The 13984-nt window shown below is 49.3% G+C and overlaps 1 protein-coding gene across 5 annotated transcripts in view; it reads right to left on the reverse strand.

Annotated features, from left to right (window-relative positions):
• Positions 1 to 13984, reverse strand: part of LOC144180060 (serine/threonine-protein phosphatase 2B catalytic subunit 2-like) — an 84211-nt gene that overhangs the window by 41791 nt on the left and 28436 nt on the right. For all 5 annotated transcript variants that reach the window (XM_077708481.1, XM_077708477.1, XM_077708471.1 and 2 more), the window contains exons 5-6: positions 13667 to 13806; positions 12998 to 13075 (exon numbers count right to left, since the gene is read on the reverse strand). In XM_077708481.1, the coding sequence (XP_077564607.1) occupies positions 12998 to 13075; positions 13667 to 13806 (218 nt within the window). The remainder of the gene's footprint in view (positions 1 to 12997; positions 13076 to 13666; positions 13807 to 13984) is intronic.

The raw sequence follows: 13984 nt of genomic DNA on the forward strand, positions 1-13984 counted from the left end.
AAGGTGGCACATTTAAATTGGTGGCCCAGAAGTGGTGGAGCGCACGAGCGGATGGCTGCGCGAGAGACGAGAGGGAAACGGGACGAGCGCTCGTCCCGTCCCGAACAGCCAGTTAGCCACAAGCGGAGGGAGCTGGGGAGGAGGAGACGGCCAGGTCCAGGGGTGATGCACGCCTGGGCCCTGCTGGGAGGACACACTTGGCCAACCTATGCCTTGGCTGCCTCAATAGGGACGGACGCGTGCCACCCTCTCCAGCGGCCCACAACTACAACTAGCCACCCAGCTTCCACTTTCCCAGACCTCTAGGAGCGCCGCAGCACTCCTCAACGCCACAGCAGCACAAGTGACTCGGGGCACACATTGTTGAGAACTGTGCAAACAGTTTGTGTGTCTCGAGTAACTGCCCATACTAGTGGAACCTTAAGGGTGGTCATGGCTGTTAAAACAACTTCCTTTAATGGTTAAGTAAACTCTGGGAAACTTGTCAGCCTTGCTGCTTTTTCCCCGCTGATTTCAAATATGGCATTATTTTTGGTGCCAGAGATAATTGGAGAGAATTAGTCATTCTTGGAGGAACAATAGACAAAACAGTGTTGGCCACAAAACTAATCTTCATATTTTCCAATAATATGAACCCTGGTGAATGAAATAAGACAAGCGGTTTTCGATGCACGCTTGGAACTAATTTTACAGCTCATTAAACTTTGGTGGCAGGGAACCATCTCGAATGCCCATTTCAAACACCAAAGGTTAATGCACATTATCGGAGCACCAATAAACTCTGGCCACTGGAGTGACGTGTGCATTCCTGGCTGTTCTCTGCCACTACGACAGTGAGCGGTTCAGTTCAGCGGTGCAGCTTATGCCCCTGTCAAACGTGCCTATTTAAGTGCACTTCCACTGAGTGCACCGGGCTAAAATGCCATTCAGGTGCAGCTAAACAGCAAATGCGAATGACACTTGCCACCGAGTGTGTTCCCGAAACACACTTTACCCGTGCCGACTCACCGAGTGAGTTGTCTCGGCCACCGGGGTCTTAAAATCAGGAAAAATAACATAAAATGATAAATTACATTAAAAGTTAATTATGGATATACTGTTGATTCATTTTTACGAAAAGAGAAGCAGCGACGAAAAAAATTACACCATCTTCCCATGGGGGAACCCTGAGTAGTACCGTATTTTCCGGTCTATAAGTCGCCCCTTTGTATAAATCTCACCCCCCTCACAATGACCGTTTTTCCGAAACAAAACGTATATAAGTCACACGGGTGTATAAGACGCACTGGTATACAAGACCCACTTGTTAATTAGGTAAACTCGTAGTGAATCAGATCGTTAGAAAGTGCGGCGAAAGTACACGGTTGCGGCGGCCGCCGCCTATGAATGCATAGCCCGGTAAGGAGGGCTAGACACGTGCATGTACCATCCAAAGTCTAGACAGAACTAACTTCTCAAAAATGGTTCACTGATAGTACACACAGATGGCATGCACTTACAGACGGCGTTTAGGCAAAACCATCGAAGTCTTCCTCTGATTCGCTAACAAATACTTCAGCAACTTCATGTGGGAGTTCCGCCGGCACATCGCTGTCGTCCTCAGACTCGCTGATTTCTTCTTTGCCAACATCGTCACCTTTCGCGGACCTTATTACTCCGGCCTTTATCAACCCGGCTACAGCTGTTTTTGTAGAAATGGAGTCCCAAGAGTCAGAGGCCCATTTGGCCACCTCTCCAAACGTCGTGTGTTTATTGCATGCTGTGGTACTCCAAACGTCGTGTCTCTCTTGCGTGCTGTCATAAATCAGTGCAATAAAGATATCATGGCGGACGGAAGTGACGCGAATGGAAGCGGCCCGAAAATCTAAACTTATCAGCAAGCTGTTAGTTTAAAAAATTAGCAGCACGTTTACCTCCTTCAGAGTAACTCTCTGTAATAATTTATAAGCTGCATTTTGTTTTTGCAACCCAGTTTGATGTTACTTTGAATTTATTCTTAACTGTAGTTATATAGTGCGCATTGCCAAAAGTGGTGCACGGTTGTCGGAAGCCATTATGATTGTTTTTGACTAGAAAAAGTTGTAAATTCTTTGGTTTAATGTCCCAAAGCGACATATGGGCTATGAGAAACGACGTAGCGGTGGGCTTCGGATTAATTTATGTTGAATTCCAATGGCGGATCCGGAGCAGTCACCGTGCTCCACCGCGGAGCACGCCGACTACGCGAAGAGCAGGTACTCCGAAGCTGCCTTTGGAACGCAGCCACTCCAGCCGGAGCAAAGTGCCGAACCGTGATGGGAACAGGAAATCCCAAGCATGCTTTGCGTTGCGCCTTCCCAAAATCGTCTGGTTCCCACGGGCGCGTTTATCTCGCGCTGCGCGGCTGGAGGAGGCGTGCACTGATCGGAAGCGCAGACGGCGGCGACATTGGCAACATCACGCGGCAAAAGTAAGCGCACTATACTCGGGGGACAACTTTCTGTGGCAATGGAGAGAAAGCTACGGGAGGGGGGGCGACGTGGCCGGCCGAACCACGACATTTCGCTGCGCAGTTGGTAGTAGTTCTACAAACATTATTCAATGCGCATAACCTATGCAATACAAAAATATATATTTCTTTTTTTCTAGCCTTGCTTTGACAATGCGAATAAATCGCCAGAATATAATCGCCAGTAAGCGTTACTTTTTTTAAATTATCGGTTTTGTTGGTTGCGGAAATTACCCCTGGTGGCACGACGGTTCTCTTCAAAAAAAAAAATGGTGTCTTCATCGACAGCAGGTACTTTTCCGTCCGATAGCCCGCCAGTTAATTCGCCTCAAAGGATTTTCAAAAAGCTTCACAACCAAAAGCTGTCAAACCAGACCAAGCAAGTTGTCTGCAACGTGTACGCCCAAGTGAGACTGAAGCAACCAGGACTCTCCGTCGTTTCCGCATTTCGTTCGGTTAGCCAGCTTACCGGCGTAAGCGAGCGTACGGTCGCACGGCTCAAGAATGAGGTTTTGCGTGGCACCCTGAAGTCCCCAAAGCGCAAAAGGCTTCGTTTGTCGACTGGGAAACCGCCTGCAGTTACAGGACAGACAAGAGTACAGCGGTACGACAGCTTCACCCTTGCTGCTCTCCGACAGAAAGTGCATCAGTACTTCATTCGCAACGAGGCGCCAACTGCAGAAGTGACCAGCGACCCCGACATGGGGCTGCCGAAGCTGAGTGTCAGAACGATGCGTCGGCTCCTGAATGACATTGGATTTGCTTTTCGGAAGCGAAAACGTAACTCTGCGCTTCTGGAAAGGGATGACATCATTGTGTGGCGGCGGAAATATCTGCGGACTCTTCAAAAAATGCGAAAGCAGAAACGGTACGTGTTTTCGATTTGGCGGACGAATAGATAAACGTCAATTCCTGCGATTAAAATTAAAATTTCGTATGTAACATTATTTGACAGTTGAAATGTAACAAGAAAAAATAACGATGGAAGTTCTCGTACAGCCAAATATTTTATTGCTGAGAGGTACTTAACACCGCTCCACATGCATACTGGCGTTCACTTTACATTTTTCATGGCGTTTTTCTATATCCCTGCCTCTTGTTCGTATTTTGCATGCTATTCTGGTTCAGCAAGTGAAGGGACAAGTATGCATCGACATGTTATAATAATGTATGGATAGCACTCAGTGAGTGGATTTCGTTAGCCATGTGGGCGGTGTACGTTCTGCGAACATTTTTTATTTTGGTGTTTTGCGGTGCCACCAAAAACTAAACATACCTGCCTGCGTAGTAGAATGATGTTGGGTGCAAGCAATAAGTGCCTTCTCTGTCTTTACTAACCCTTCTCCCCAAAGAAAAACTGACACGTATTCCCTTCATTTTCGCAGGACTATATACTACCTCGACGAGACTTGGGTCAATGCTGGGCACACCAAGGGCACGGTGTGGGAGGACACCACTGTGTCATCCCGTGAAGATGCCTTTCGCAAGGGTCTAACTACTGGGCTTCGTGCACCAAGTGGCAAAGGTGGTCGGCTCATCGTCCTTCATGCTGGAAGTGAGAAGGGCTTTGTGGACGGGGCATGTCTCATTTTCCGTGCGTCAAAGAGTGCTTCCACTGACTACCACAGTGAAATGGATGGCCCACGCTTTGAGAAGTGGTTCGCAGAACAACTTCTACCCAACATTGAGCCACACAGTGTTATTGTCATGGCCAATGCTCCGTACCACAGTGTTCGGACCGAAAAGCTGCCCTCGACGTCGTGGCGCAAGGCCGACATTCAGTCTTGGTTAACTGCAAAAACCATCCCGTGGCGTGATGACCAGTTGAAACCCGAGCTCCTTCGGCTGGTTAATGAGAACAAACACAAGTTTTTTGGATACCGGATTGAAGCCCTGGCCAGAGTTGCTGGTCATGACATTGTTCGGCTTCCTCCTTACCACTGTGAATTCAACCCTATTGAAATGGTGTGGAGCCAGGTTAAGGGGTATATTGCTCCCAACAACACTTCATTCACTCTCGCTGACGTTGAACAACTACTCAACGAAGCCATCGCCCTCGTGACTCGCGAAAACTGGGTCCGGGACTGCGCTCATGTGAGCGTCTTGAGAAAGAGGCCTGGGAGAGGGATGGTGCAATCGAAACCAGAATCGACAACGTCGTGATTCCGCTAGGTTCCGACTCCAGCAGCTCTAGTGACTGCAGTGACAGCGAAATGAGCGGCGTAGAGGAACTGTGATGAAACCGGTGTGCACTGACTTATGTGGTGCTGGTCGTCTGTGGCGAGTGACAAGGTGCTTTGTTTACGGTTGTGGTGACCGGAAGCTTGGAAGTACGCTCGGTTGGTGCTGCTTTTTTGTGGCAACTTACAGAGCCCCCTGTTTAACTTTCCGATGCCCAGTAGCTTGGAAGTACGCTTTGTAGGTTATGTGGTGCTGGCCTTGTGTGGCATGTGACGAGGTACTTTGTTTTCCTTTCTGTTGGCCAGAAGCTTGGAAGTACGCTCTGTTGGTTTATGTGGTGCAGCTTGTGTGCAACAACTTACAGGACACCTTGTTTACTTTTCTGATGCCCCGCAACTTAGGAGGTAGCTGCTCATACAGTGGTGGATTTGTGCAGCACCAGGCATCATTTGGAGTGGTTGTTGCTTGTTGTCAGTGTGCGAATTAGGCTTCAGGTTGTCGGTTGTGGGTGGCAGCTAAGACGCACTTGCTGTACCTTTGTCATGCATAAAATGAAACCTGACGACGAACGCTGGTAGCAAGCAGTGAGGAGTGGCACGTCACATATCCTGTTTCACCCAGAAGAAATGCAATGGGAAAATTTGATTACAACCCAAGAGGTTGTAAACAGCCTCTGCAAACAGCAGTTACCTGTGCATGACATGACAAGACTGGAAGAATTATTTTACAAGAACTGCGAGATGGTAGTGATATCCAGAAATGCATTGTTGAGTTGTCTATCATTTGTAATTATTTCAGTCATCTGAAAAAAATATACTACCATCAGTTGCACATTGTAAATGAGGTAATCATTTGTACTCACTTGCTCATGTTTTGTTGGTCTTTTCGACTACAGAGGGTAGATTGCTGAAGTAAAAGACCATGTCCGGCTCAAATAATTTCTTTTAAATGCGTATTTACAGGGTTAAATGGCGAGGAGTAATACGAATCGTCAATGCCTCACTTCCAAACGTCGAAACGCTGTGGGTTTCCTTGCTACCAGCCTTAGCTTTTGTAAAAATACTACCTTCCCGAGGCCCTGGGATATGAGGTCGAACACCCGAAAGGTAACGGCACGCTCTCATGAAACAGAATTTACAGAAATGTTCACTGCCATGGGGATGGGCAGTGTCACTTTGTCATGTTTGTGGTGCAATGTCTGGTACAATCTATGTTGTTTTCACATTTATCATGAAGAAATTACTGCACACCGTACTCAGTGACTGCGAATAACTGCTAACAGAGCCAGAAATGTTTGTTTCGAAATACGTGGCTGCGTGCATTTGAGTGCTCAAGTGGGCTTGAAAGATGGGGCCATGGTTTTAAAGGTTTACTCCTGTGACTGGCGTTCGTGTGCATGTTTGTGGTTGTGTGACTACTTGGAGTGGCTTCCAGATTTTGTCCAGCTGATTATGCAGGAAATAAATAAATGAAACAAAACACATTCTTTCTTCTGCTTCAATTTTTCACGTAGCACATATTATTCCTGCTGATTAATGCTCACGGTGTACCGATGTCAAACGGTTTGCAATTGGCGGCGGCAGCCCTGAGTGTCGGAGTGTTTCTGCTGGTTCTGGAATTGTGTGGGCAAATCCTGGCCACAGCCACAAAATCGTACATTTTTGCGAAATTTTGAAGCACTTTAGCGATGGCGGGGTGTCACGTCGCCGCCAAATGAAAATTGGTGAATTGGACGGGCAGGACCATCACTGGTGAACACACGTGTTGGGCTTGGGAACAAGTAAGAGCACGGTGAGGCCAACATCAAATTTACAGCCATGAATACCAGTCAGCTATTTTTTAATGTAGAGCCAGCCATGCTCCCACAACATTGATGTAAGTGACAAAGAAAGGAGGCTGTTGCAGCCAATTGGAATGTTGATGAAGAGTTAGCAGCTACACTCAGCCAACGCGAATTCTGTTGCCTGGTTTGGAAGCCAATTGAAATTCTGCTGACAGGCCCAGTTGCGATGTTCTGGATACGGTGATTTTTTCGGCAAGTGACCCAAGAAGTATGCGAGTGACCACACATTAAAAAATATAAAGGGGTGGCTTAACCACCAATCTGAGAACGGCTCGATATATTGGCGTTTGGCAAAGTTAGCTGATGCAATGTACTTTACGATGTCAGTGACCACATTACTGGCAAAATGTTCAGTGACCAATTGTTTTTAAACTTTACGACCAGCGCTAACTGTGCAGGTGTTTAGACAGCGTTACGTTTTCCATCCGTCCAAGTGCTGACACACCTTTACGCTGTAAATAGGCAACTCAGCCAGTGAAGTACGACTGCTATCCTAAGGTATGAAACCTGCGCCACGTAGTATAGCGAGACACGCCCGAAAGCCCGCTGTTCATCAAAGATATTGGAATAGGAAGGCGTGGCGATTGAGCGCAAGGTTCATGGGTCTGCAGCGCGAGCTTCCCCTATACGCTTTCCGAGTTGCGGGTCACCGAAACTTCTTGGGGCCTGCCTAACTCAGCGCGATCCAAATGGGATTCCACTTCGCGCCGTAGTGCCGTGTGCTGCCCTAACGGTATAGCGAGCCTGCGCTATGTAAGCACGCTACACGTGCGCGTTGTGCTGCCCAGTTTTCGGCTAAAGAAGAGTTTAAATATCAGTGCCTGCCCTCAAAACTGCAGCGCTGACAAAATTAACGGCGTTTCTGGGCGGCTCAGAGTTCCGAGTTCTCCAGTGAATGCGTTGGCTTTTGCTTAGAATCAAATGAAACGTAGACAAGGATACGCCAATATGCCTACATGATTGGTGATTGCGGTTCAGCGCACTCAACCAAAGAGCTCATGCGAAGAAACGAACTGTAGCAAATGCGTATGCGTCACGCCGAAACCAAAACCGAAACCAGTTTATTGAGAACTACTTTGGTGCAGTAACACAAAGCAGTTCCCCCCCCCCCCCGTAGCTTTGTCTCCATTGCCACAGAAAGTTGTCCCCGAGTATAGTGAGCTCCGGCCGACTCCGCCGATTTCGGCGGAGCAACTTTTCTTGCTCCACGGACCAATCTCGGCTGCGACGGCGCTCCCGATCTGCCATTGGAACAGGATTTGGTTGTTCTCGCTCTGCCATTAGAAGGCGTCTGCTCCAGACAGAGCAGAAAAGTTGCTCCGAAAGTGCTCCGGATCTGCCATTGGAATTCAACATTAGACTATAGAGCTGGACACGCGCGGCCGCCGCTAGTCGGATTTATTCCATACATAAGTCGCACCGATGGATAAGACGCACCAACAAAAATTTCAGAAAAAAAAAAAAATGCGACTTATACACTGGAAAATACGGTATGCGAAGCAGCCATGGGGTCGACTGAAGTTCCCATTAGTTTTCAGTTCGTCGTTTCCGTTGACGTTAAGCTTCGCGTGCCTTCGTTGTATCAGTAGCTTCTTGACGTAGTTTGAATGAAAGAAAGACATAAGGCGCGTTCGTAGCACATGCTACCGTCTCGGTTTGTAGCGCAGTGGGAAGAGTGCCAAGTACCTCCCACTGCGGCCAGAGAGCCGTGGGATCGAAACCGGGCACTACCTAACTACAGTGGAATCTCGGTCATACGAATCTCAAGGGGCGGCAAAAATATTCGTATCACCCGAAAATTCGTATCAGAAAACGAGAAAAAATGGAAATGTGCTGCGCATGCGACAGGCGGCGGCAATATGGCGTCGGCTTTTGCCGCGAAGAGGTGCAGGTAGCTTCAGCAACCGCTTCTAACCTTTTGTTAAAACGGAGCTCAATGTGTAAATTAAATTGCTCATGCGGGAAAGGAGCTGACAGTATGGGAGAAGCACTATAAAATGTCATCTACGCCAAATATCCACCGCGGAGGTGGCCCAGCCAGCTGCTGCTAGCGCTCCGAAATTGCCGCAATCACAATGAGGCGCGCGTCTCCCTATTGGCGCAAGTCGTGAGGCTCCTCCCAATGCAGTTAGCGGTAACCGAGGCAGAGGCTGGCGCCTGGGTGCCGGGCTGAATCGTCAGCGCGGGCGTCAAAAGAACGCGCGCTCACCGCCGACGCGACGCGCGCACACGAACTCAAGCCTGAACCGCATGCCATTCGGGCGCGTCGGCGTTTGCGCGCGCGTTCTTTTGACGCCCGCGCTGACGATTTCGCCCCCATGTCAGATTTTACCTCGCTCGTAAAATGACGCGCGACGCGCGCGGCAGTGGGAGGAGCCTGCCGACTTGCGCCAACGGGGAGGCACGCTCTTCATGGCGGCAGTTTGAAAGCGCTCCGGACAGCCCGCTGGCTCCGCCGGAGATGTTTAGGCTTACCACGGTGGCGGATATTTGATAGGCGCTTTCCCTAGCCGCGCGGACGATGCTTTACAGTGTCGTTTTCGGACTCATCAGCTCCCTTACTTCATAAGCAACTTCTTTTGTTCTTTAAAGAGCGGTCAGAAGCGGTCGGTCGAGCCACCCGCCCTACTTCGCGGCCGTTGACGCCGCCATGTTGCCGCGGCTTACCGCGCCGCGCGCCGCATGCGGGTGGTATTCGCGGTGGCGTCAGCGCGCCTGTGGCTTGCGCGGCGCGTTTTCGTCAACAGAAAACGCTCCATGCAGTTCACGCTTAATGATTTTGTGCCTGCGTGCGACCAAGGCCACACGGCCGCACAAACACTCCCGCCTCCCGTCCACGCCGCAGTCATCTGCTCGCGGCTCGCGTGTTCGTATCACCCGCACCGGGTGATAAATGCGAACGGATCATCCGAATTTTTTTACATTGCGTACAATGCATCTTGGCCGGGGAATTTTGAAAATTCGTATCACAACGAAATTCGTATCAACCGAATTCGTATCACCGAGATTCCACTGTATTTCTTTTGATAGTGGACTGCGCTGATGTCAGCCCAAACGCTGACGGGGCTGAAGAGACGCGCATGCGCAGTAGAGTGCGGACGGCAGACAACGACAACGAGGGAGGAAGGGACACAGCCCCGAGCATGAGATGCTTTGCATCTAATAGAAGAAAATCCCTCGCCCAACGACGTGCCAGAGCCACCTGGTGAGGTGTCGTTCCATGGCCGTTGTTACTTGCGGCATTCCGTAGGTAGTTTTTGCGGTCGCGTTCCCGTTTCAGTCTTTACGGTTACAACCCACGCTCTCTGATAATTTTCCCTCGACAGTAATGCTGCTGCGATTTGCTGTGCAGCGTACAACAGAGAAATTATCACTGCCGGTCTTCAGTTGCAGTCCCAACGACTTTTTTTGTGGACTTGCGAGAGATGCCACTTGCAGTGTTGAACAATGTAAAACACAATAAAGTGGTTGCTTTGCTTCTCACGCGACAAAGAGGTTGAATTTCAAGTACTTTTGTGAAATATTTACACCATCTATTGTCCTTGACATCATGGCCAAGGGCACTTTATTTTGTTAAGCAGCGCGCAGCCGAAGTGTCATTCAGGGAGCCCGAGTGCACTCTGCTTAAGTGCACTTAAATAGGCGCGCACGTTTGACAGGGGCATTAGTCTCGAGAGCGAGCTAGGTCGCCACAACGACCCTGATGCCCCCAAATGGCAGTCCCGCATTTTAAGTTTATGAGGTCATACTTTTCGTGTCTTGGAATCTTGTGAGCCACTCCAAGGGAGAGAATTTTGTTGATGACCATGGAGACCAATGCTGTCTTGGGGTTTTTGCGAGCCATCATGGCCGTGTATCACTGCCTACAGCTAACCACTTTACAATGAGGGCAAGACCTACGAGTTCAGGAAAAAAAAACAGTGAAAACGCGCTACGTAAGAGGAGAGACCAAGACACAAGGACCATCACTGGCCTTACAAAATTTTATTGAAAGAACACCCAGAAATACTTTTTCGCCCAAAACAACACTGACGCAGATGGGTCCCCCCCCCCTCTACCCTTCGAAAATCCAAGAGCGCCAAATAACCCCCTTTTGCACACTCACTTGCCGTCTTAAAGCTGCATTAAGAAACATTATCCCTTTATCAGCTATCTCACTGATGCATTTTTCTCCATTCTTGACCAAAAAGGTCAATCAGTTCTTGTTTGTCTTCGATGAACCTTGCCTCACAATGGCCACTTTCCAAATCAGGAGTGCACTTGCAGTCACACATGTGCCGCACGTGCTTTGTTTTCACTAGCTTTTTTTCTTGAACATCCTGAACCAACAGGCCCAGACGTCCACTTTACCTATTAGTTGAGTGCATATTTTGTTGACCACTGCAGACTGCTACGTCACCTGTTTTCTTGTTTGCGCTTTCTAACTATAACTGCGCCGGACCAGCAAGGTGGAGATTCTTTCGACCTGCCACATTTTTTCATCATTCGCAGCAGCTACCAGACGTGCTAATTGAACGAGAAGTGCTCGTCAATTAGTAATATCAACAGCCCATTCCAAGCAAGCACTTGTCAGCAGTTTTGACGGCTGCTGATCGCATTTTGTTTGCTTATGTGCAATGCACTCAGCAGAGCAGCAAACATAACTCTTGTACACGCACCTAGACAAATACAGGAGTGGCAGTAAAAAAAGCGCTGATCTCATTTTTAGTTCACTGTGCGCGTGGCGAACACAGTAGCGCACAAAACACAGTAGCCACCTCTTTCAAGGTTACCTCCGTACATAGTAGACCCCTTTCTCACTGAGAATGTTGTTCATCTCAACAATCGATTTGCTAAGCCAGTTTCACCAAAACATGAGCATGTTCAATTCTCTAAAGTAAGCTTGGTTGGTTAAAAAGTGCAGAGGACAGATGGACAAACCAGCATGTGTTAACACTTCCCCTCTGCCCAGTTTTGACCGACAGGCTCTTGCTTCAAGCAATCGCACTCACGTGCACAAGTATACAGTGCTCAAATTAAACAAAAACAGTCAATAACCTGAACTGCAATGGCGCAACACTGCTTGTTCACGCTGTTTATATTTGCTCGATTGTGGCATTGTTTAGACGTGACAAAAACGCACTTGCTCTTAACAAATTTAATTCCCTTTTCCCCATTTGTCCCAATAAAACATCCAGAGCTGTCAATATGGCACAATTAAGTTTGCTGGATGACGTTTGCAATGGGGAACGCCGGCCTAGCAGGTGGCTGAGGAGCGAGCACCATGCCTGCCACGGGACGACTGCACAGCCGATGACGGTGGCACTGCGATTGTGGAGCAGCGCGCCCCCTTTAGGAACATTGTAGTTACTCCCAAAAAAAGACAACTCCCTCGACAAGACGTCTTACAGAGGTTGCCTGCACAAACGATACCTGCCTCGCATGTGACACATCCACTTTGCAGCCTGTCACAACGAGCATGCATGCGTCTGCTACTAAAGTGCCGTGTGAAGCGCACAGCTGCAGCCGTGCTGCTTGACAGACGCTCTCCTCCTCGCCCAGACACTGCCTCGCACGCCGCAGCAATACCCCAAGCAACGCAGGGACCTCTCACTGCTCACCCCCTCGGAGGCATCTATGCTCTTCTCGCAAATAGTAGGCACTGACGCTCATCGCCGCTACTTCTGGCGGTACGGTTGTACAACAGCGCAGCAGTTATTCACACACGTTTGCCTGCGTAACAGCAGTTACTCCTTGAAGTTACTGCTGTGTCCCAACATGCCTAAACACGGAAGAGGGGCAATTCCAACATAGGCACCACCTGCCAGGGAGAATGCAAGCAAGCAGCTATGGACACGCTCTTCAAACATGGGCGGAAGCCAGGGTTGCGCAGTTTCGGGGAACGTCACTGGAGGGAGAGGAATGGGAAACTTGCTACCCGCCTGAACTTGCATTTCTCGGATTCCTTCACACTATAATGAGGCATGAAAGTGACGTTACACTCCCCTCTTGAGGCTCTTGACAGACATCAATTTTTCTTTCCGTTCATGGCACGGAAAATGTGTACTGAATTTATTAGGCATGCTATTTGCCGCTGAGAAGACAGGCTTAAATTTAAAACCTTGCCCGAGACTGGAGACCCAGTTACTGAAGAAATCCAAGGTTTGATGATACTGTCTCGCCTGGTTGGTCGAAGATTCATAGTTAAAGAAACACGGGATCACTGACCAAAGGTACATGAAAAAGATAAAAAATACATTTTGGCATCCATAAAAAGCCTCAGTGAACAAGGCTTCTGCAGGAAAGCGGAAACGTATTTGTCAGTGACCCATCCTCTGGCCAGTGACCAACGTTTAACTATGGCCCAGTTATTGAACCTCGCTAAACGAACTATGGGCATCGTCAAATATCGCCTGTGCTTTACAAACGTAAAGCACCGGTGCACCCTTCCGTGGCCCCTCACACCGGACTGGGCACACACACAGCCGTGCAACAGGAAGACTCACCCAGCATCCTGAGCCTCATGAGCCCGAATGATGGAGAGGAGGTTGTTCTGCTGGAGAAACTCGCAACATGCTGCATAGCTGCGCAAGGGGGAAAAGGGAAGGGGAAGGGGGCACACAGTGAGGCACATCCTTTCCACACCGGAGACCTGGAGCTGCACTCGGGGCACAGGGCCAAGTGGACTGGGCACTGATGCCCCTACACAGATGCGGCCGCCAGGGCTCGAGGTGGGAATTCTCAGATTGCCGAGCCAAGAAGTGCTAGCATTTGCGTTCCCAGAAAGGCACATCTGTCGACCAGTTGGTGAAGTGCAGCCATCCTTGGTGCCCTATTTGTTAATGCCATGTTTGGCTCAAAGGAGTGGCTTCATTAACGAGCTTCACATATCAGTAATGTTATTACTCTTGATGCCCACGTGCTGCCACTCCCCGTTTTCTTTGAGACATTACAATGACAGGTACCGTGGAGCCCAGTTAGAGAGGCAAACAGCTATTGCCGCCCCAACAACTTGCGTTGCAACTGCTCAACATCTGCCCCAGCTAGGAGGGAGTGCCCGTTTCTGAGCACCACAAGAATCCTTGCTCACAGGGATGCAAGTGCGCCACACTGCCCCACCACAATGCAGTGCTAAAAGCAAGGCCCCTGCGAAACAACAAAGAAAGGGCACCCACCTATAGAAATATGAGCATCCGCGGACGCTATTGTGACTAAAATGCTCCGCATTCTTCTCATTGCCGAAGTCTTCAAGTGGATCCGACCATAGCAGGTCGCACATGGGACCAAACGCAGGCGGCTCCTTGAACCTGTCCAGCTGCACACGGGAAGAGAGCGCAACATTGGGGTCAGCAGACACTGGCCCAAGAAAAAGCAAAGCACCACCCCCTTCCCCTCGTAGGATCCATGCAGCTAGCACTCCCGCTTTCTCAGTGACTACACCGGTCTGTCGCGGTTATAACTTTAGCCGGGCAAGGACACAGACTTATTTGCGT

This window comes from Haemaphysalis longicornis, unplaced genomic scaffold (genome assembly GCF_048455015.1).
Source record: "Haemaphysalis longicornis isolate Haplotype H1 unplaced genomic scaffold, Haemaphysalis longicornis Haplotype H1 scaffold_1, whole genome shotgun sequence".
In the NCBI taxonomy this organism is placed as follows: domain Eukaryota; kingdom Metazoa; phylum Arthropoda; class Arachnida; order Ixodida; family Ixodidae; genus Haemaphysalis; species Haemaphysalis longicornis.